Genomic DNA, 6,367 nt, shown 5'->3' on the forward strand with positions numbered 1-6,367 from the left:
ATACCATGTACATTATTTGAATAACCGAAAGAAACTAGTTGCTTGTGTTACTTTAAAACAACTTATCTTCAAAATTTGTATCGTAAGTTTGATGCGTCAGACGATACTTAGTAAGACGGGCTCCTGAAAAATCTAGTACCAGACAAAAACATGGTTTACCACATTGTGACACACGTTGCTGTTGTTTGTTACATGCGACTGGATCTATACCTTGTAAGGAGCTTTAGGAACATCGCTATTATCTACAACGCGGATGCGCAAGATTTGCTCGAACTACGCTGGCCGCATAAAGCATAAGACGAATTTTCACATGACGCGGTCTTTAACAATCTCATGGCGTCTTGTGAAAAGAACATATAACCACGATACTTTTCGATAGAAAATTGAAGAAAAACTTTGTTATTATAGCAAATTGTCGGTAGCCTATTTTGGCTTTCATGAACGATTTCCAGACAGACTTGCCGTCTACGTCACAAATGTGTGATAAGATAATTAAACGATTTCCCTCTCATCACGACCCCATACTTTTTCGATAGTGTTTTCTCACAAGGCCGATAAGAGGCGCATACCGATGGTTAGTTCCCATAAATTAGTGATTTTTATATATTGAAAGCAATACGGTGTTATCAACATAATGGCTGTATCGAAAAGTCATTCGTTCCTCTCCTGACAGTTCACTGACCGAACACTGACCTTGAAATTCTGGAAAATAATTCTGTATTTTAACTGTGCAAAATATGTGTCTATGTGTCGTATAAACGTGCAGCAAATGGTCCGGATTTCCCTATACTTAACAGTTTACGTCCTATACGCTGTACAAAGAGGCAGTGATAAGGCCTCTGTTTTGGGGTATTTCTCTCAAATCAGCTAATGGAATATTCGGATTTATTCCTGCAGGTGTACTGCTGTGAAATTTCCCCACCATGTTATAGGCTGTTGATAAAGTTTATTTAAGTTGTAAAGCAGGGTAAGACAGATACGCCGAAAAACTAATAATATATCATTTTATTCCTTTGTTCATATTTTTTTTTAACTACAAAACTATAAATGCGATCGAACGATGCAAAATATAAATAAATATGTAATTACACACATAATGGATTAATGCTAAAACAAGCCAATTATTAAGCAGCATTAAGTGTGTGTTGCAAGGTGACCATTCAAATCATTTTTGTGAAGAAGAATTGAAATCTCGCCTGGAAGACGATCACTCCGCCCACTTAATCACGTTTCCTTGTTTTTAGAAAGCCTAGACAAGCTAACACGTCTATGGCGTCTATGATTATAGAATACGCGGAATTTTACATTATTTTGATGGGCTTTTTTCATCCCCTATCGCACTGGTGAAAGAGTTATGTGTCAAGTATTTATTATGAACATGCAAAAAAAGTGTTTATATATTGCATAGCATAAGCTATCTATAACGGGTATTGCTGTTAGTTAAACACGCTCTAAGACTCTTGCGCGCTTTCCGCAATTATCAATGTTACTGGGTCGAATGGTTGTTAAAGGGGCCTTTTCACAAATTTTGGCATTTTTTAACTTATTCATTAAATGCTTTATATCGATAAATGTAAACATTGGATCGTAAAAGCTCCAGTAAAAAATCAAGAATAAAATAAAAAAAAAGGAAAAGAACAATGCCCGGTGACCCCTGGAGTCCGCCAGAGAACTGAAGTAAAAACGCTTTAGCCTTCTGAGCTATTCCGCCGAGTACATATACTTGAAGTATTTTATACCTTATATAAGCAATCTTCGTAGTTTCACAAAATTTAACGACAAAAACAGAACTCTCCAAATTATTCAATCGTTTCGCGTTGCAACGCTTTATAATTTTTAGGTTTTAAAATCGTCAAAAGATGCATATAATGGCTATATTAGACCATGGTAAATGTCCAGTATTACTGTTTCCTCATAAATATCATAACTAAAACGAAAATTTGCGAATCTGAAACAACTTTTTTCAATTTTGTCAATTTACCAAAGCGTGAAAAGATCCCTTTAAAGTAATAACGAACACTTCTACATTGGTATTAACGGATGTCATTTACGGGATTATTTACAGAACATTTTTTTCCATGTTTATTTGACACGAAATAGCGTTTTATATCGGGTATTTCGTTTTAGTAATACACGCTCTCTGACGTGGAGCGGTTACCGAAATTCCCGATGTGATTCCCAACCCAGGCGAACGACAAACAATCTTAAAGGACACGAGGTCCCAGAACTTGAATTTTTTTATCGGACCACACCAAATTTTACCGGCTGACTTACGCATCAAATCTTGACACGGAACCGGCAACGGTCGTGTGGTTCCCCGCTGCCGATTAACGACAATCACAAACGTGTTGTTTTGCCTACGTCACAAAACAAGTTGCAATATTTGTGGTTCTGAGAATCGCAGTTGTAGTTTGTCACTAGCAAAGACAGAAAGTTTGACTGGATGTTTAAATGCGTTTTATTCTTAAGTTAAGGTAGTGCACCTCTAATGATTTCCCGCGATTTCTTCGAAGGTTGAAGAGCCTACTATTAGGTGCCGTAGCCTAGTGGTTAAGGCGATAGACTAGAAATCTTTTGGGATATTCCCGCGTAGGTTCGAATCCTGCCGACGACGTATACTTTTTTGCGACGCGTTTTATTTATTTTCTAACGTAATTTGATTTAATATGGCATATAAGCTATATTTATTGTTAAATATGTTGCAATTTTTATGCACATTCTTCAATTATTAAAATTAAAACAACGTTATGGCGAAATTGGGTGATTTACTGTTGAAAATACGAACCATGCATGTTGCATTTTTATTTTTATTTCAAAAAGTAAACGGTAAATCTGTCTAGTTCTTGGTAGTTTTGCTGTATATAGTGTTTCTATAAAAACTAAGTTTAAAATATGACTTAAATGATACTATTTTGAATTTTATGACACTTTGTTTTTAACCGACCCAATTTTTACTTGGCTGAAATCACTTACATTTCATGACGCTCTTCCATAGATAAAAATTTGTAAAAAATAAATGTCTGTAAAAGAATACTTTTTTCATCTTGTTTAAACTTTAAACACCTTCACAGCATCTGTACACACCAACTGCATGCCCATATTTGGACATTTGAATGAATTATGGAACTTTTATATACCCCAGGGGTGAAAATAAACTGGACAAAAGCCGAGCGAGGGGTGGTTTTGAAAAAAAACGGTATATTTTTTTAAAAAGCATGGAAAGCCTACCTACAAATTTGCATGTAGTTCAGTTAAATGATGCTGATTAAGAAAATACTTAATTAGATTATATTTGGATATGTGCCCATTAGAGGTGCGCTACCATAACTGCATGTTTATCTGCTAACTTTGCAGGCACTACGGTTACATGGTTCTTGAACTCACTTCGGTTTTTTTTTCCAGATTGTATGTATATGTACAAATTGTCTATTTCAATTATGATATTACAAAATTCAAACTCATGTTTGTGTTGATGTGAACTACTCATGTATATACATGTACGCATGCATATTCGTCTTCACCTGCTTGTGTTAATGTGCCCAAACAGTTTATTTAAGAATTGAATAGCATTTTTCTGCATTTCATCGGTGTATGAACTGTCGGGAAAATTACGCCTAATTTGCATAAACGCCGACGACACATATAATAAGTCATGTCTTCAGAGCTGTTAATGCAAATGACTTGCATTTTTAATTGAAACTATTTTAGCTTTTAGAGCATTTTAAACTTACTAAAGTTACTGTATACAATTTTTCCAAAAATCATAAGAAATACACAATGTAGATGAATTTCATGTAACTCTTTAATATAACTAAACTTTATCTTCATAACAAAATAATAACAAATAACAAAATAATCTATTCCTCATCAAATCGCGCCAACTGGGCCTCAAACAATTGTATTTGAAGCTCCAGCTTCCTCTTCTTCAAGGCATTAAGTTCATATAGACTGCAATGACTGCAACTAAAAGAGTATTTTAAAAACATGGTATTATTATTCAATTTTTATTTCATTTTAAAAAACAGTAAATATTTTAATGGCTTCTTTTTTTGTATAATGAAAAATGGTAAATAATGATAACACTTCAGGTTCAGTCAAATGATAACACTCCAGGTTCAGTCACCCATATTATGCACATGTTTCTGTTATCTAGATCCTTGTGTATACTAATTTATTATATTTGAAAATACATAACATACATACCATGAAGGTGATGGTTTGTCTGGAGGAAAAATAGTTGAGCTTCTAGAGCCATTCTCAGCCATCGATGGTGTATATCTGAAATAAGTGCATCATGTCTAAAGTCAGATGTATTTACCGTTACAATATTTGATATTCAAGATATGTTTGTATACTATTAAAATGTAAATAATGCATTTGTCTGATAGCGAGTGTTTTTTTTTGCAAATTATATGCATGTACATGTATATATATACAATGCCTGTTCATGAAATTGCATGTAAGTTAATTGCAATAATAATGTTTTCATAATTTATGCCTCACCTTCTTTTCTGATTAAAGGAAACTGATTTTGACATCGCAGCACTAAAATTAAATAATATTAAATATCAATTATAGACCTATTCAAAATGTAATTTCACGTTTAAACATGTACAAAAATCATTTGTGCATTATTTCATTTTGTATGGCCCCGGATCGATAGATCGGGGGTATATTGTTTTTGTCCTGTCCGTCTGTCATTCTGTCCCAAAACTTTAACCTTGGGTAAAGTTTGATAACTTTTGCAATATTGAACATAGCAACTTGATATTTACCATGCATGTGTATCTCATTGAGGTGCTCATTTTGAGTGGTGATCCTTGCAAGGACCATATTAATTTGTCAGAATCATTCAGCAATGTTCGAAGTAATAATATTACACATAAACTTGTTTAATTATTTGAATATTGACTTGTCACCACTCGAAATGAGCAGCTCCATGCGATACACATGCATGGTAAATCATGGGGGCATTGTGTTTCTGACAAACACATCTCTTGATTAATTTTTCAAGCTATCATCAATTTTGTATTTGAATGATAACCTTGAGGTACACATGGTCATGTTGTTTTCAGCATCTTGCTGATTAACATCACTGTAAGCATATTGACAATATGTTGTTTTTTTTAATCAACATAAATGTTTTCATTAATTCACATTTGTTGTTACATTGTAATTGTTTATTTATGCAATTGTTACTTGTATATAAATTGTCAAAATATTGTGTTTAACATGCACGTTCATTACTTTACCTGTTGACATGTTTAGATAAGAGATACTCTTAGTTGTAAATTGAAGTGTATTGGTTGTCTTAATTGTTCCATTTATTAAGTAATTACATCATTTGTGGTTATGCATATATGTTGAATAAATCACTGTCATAATTTATTTATTTTAAATTAATGAATTTAAAAACAAAACAAATAAATTGTTCAAACACAAGACAACAGTACTAATTTTGTTATTAACACTTGTATTTATATTAAACAAATATCATGTATATACTGTATTTACAAAAAATTATTATAGCTTATTTTAAGGCTAACATCAAAGCAATTCAATAATGGTATGCTAAATTGACAATATGTCAATACGTCTCTGATCGAACTTATTGTAAGAGTAAATGTTCTACTTTTTGTATGCATTTTAATGTTACTTTAAACAAATTACCGCTTATCGGTCAATTGCAAAATAGAGGTGTCTAGGCTGCTGGGTCCAATACCCATTATGTCCACTCCCTCTTTTCCGATCACGTTCATCACAGCCTCAGTGAGGAATGTGCATTTTTAATTAAACGGAGGACTGCCTGTAATATTTTAAGTACTATACAATTATATGCACTCAACAAAACGTAATAAGAAGCAAAAAATAAACACTACTAAGTGATACTTTGACAGGTGCACCATCAGGAGTGAACTTTAATATAGCCTGTGATCCTTTGTGTATTGGAAGAAAAATATTGAATTGTCTGTGAACACAAAAATTGTAATATACTAGTGGCAAACATACATAACAATAACAAAAATGAACAGCAAAATGAGTTCATTGTTATTATTGTTAAAATTTAACAGTTCTATTAAGCTTTTTTGAATTATGGTCACAAAGAAATGCCTATATATTATTTATTGCCATTTTATAAAAAATATTATTTTGACAAACTGCATTAATAAGTTATGTTTATAGAAGTTAATATTCAAATAATTAAACAAGTTTATGTTGAATAATATTACTTTGAACATTGCTGAATGATTCTGACAAATTAACCCTTTTATGCCTAGTGGAGTCTCCCATCCTTCTAAATTGGATCAATTTATTTCCAAAATTAGGGATGTCTTGTGTATTTATTTCTATGTTTAGAATATCCATT

General features: G+C 32.6%; 1 protein-coding gene across 1 annotated transcript; it reads right to left on the minus strand.

The window, feature by feature from the left end:
- Nucleotides 1–3,784: 3,784 nt before the first annotated feature.
- LOC127843173 (uncharacterized) lies at nucleotides 3,785–5,810 on the minus strand. The gene is made up of 4 exons (XM_052373029.1): nucleotides 5,671–5,810; nucleotides 4,504–4,545; nucleotides 4,204–4,278; nucleotides 3,785–3,963 (listed from the first exon to the last, which is right to left on the minus strand). Exons 1-4 carry the CDS (start codon nucleotides 5,757–5,759, stop codon nucleotides 3,858–3,860), a joined length of 312 nt encoding a protein of 103 aa, XP_052228989.1. The 5' UTR covers nucleotides 5,760–5,810; the 3' UTR covers nucleotides 3,785–3,857.
- Between the last annotated feature and the right edge of the window lie 557 nt (nucleotides 5,811–6,367).

The sequence above is a fragment of the Dreissena polymorpha genome, chromosome 8 (genome assembly GCF_020536995.1).
Source record: "Dreissena polymorpha isolate Duluth1 chromosome 8, UMN_Dpol_1.0, whole genome shotgun sequence".
Taxonomy (NCBI): domain Eukaryota; kingdom Metazoa; phylum Mollusca; class Bivalvia; order Myida; family Dreissenidae; genus Dreissena; species Dreissena polymorpha.

Excerpts from the sequence above, each read along its gene's own strand:
- LOC127843173 (XM_052373029.1), bottom strand. The coding sequence starts at position 5,759 with ATGAACGTGATCGGAAAAGAGGGAGTGGACATAATGGGTATTGGACCC. Across the intron at positions 4,279-4,503 it reads TCCTTTAATCAGAAAAGAAG|ATATACACCATCGATGGCTG; the intron begins GTGAGGCATAAA and ends CACTTATTTCAG. Across the intron at positions 3,964-4,203 it reads GACAAACCATCACCTTCATG|TTGCAGTCATTGCAGTCTAT; the intron begins GTATGTATGTTA and ends ATACTCTTTTAG.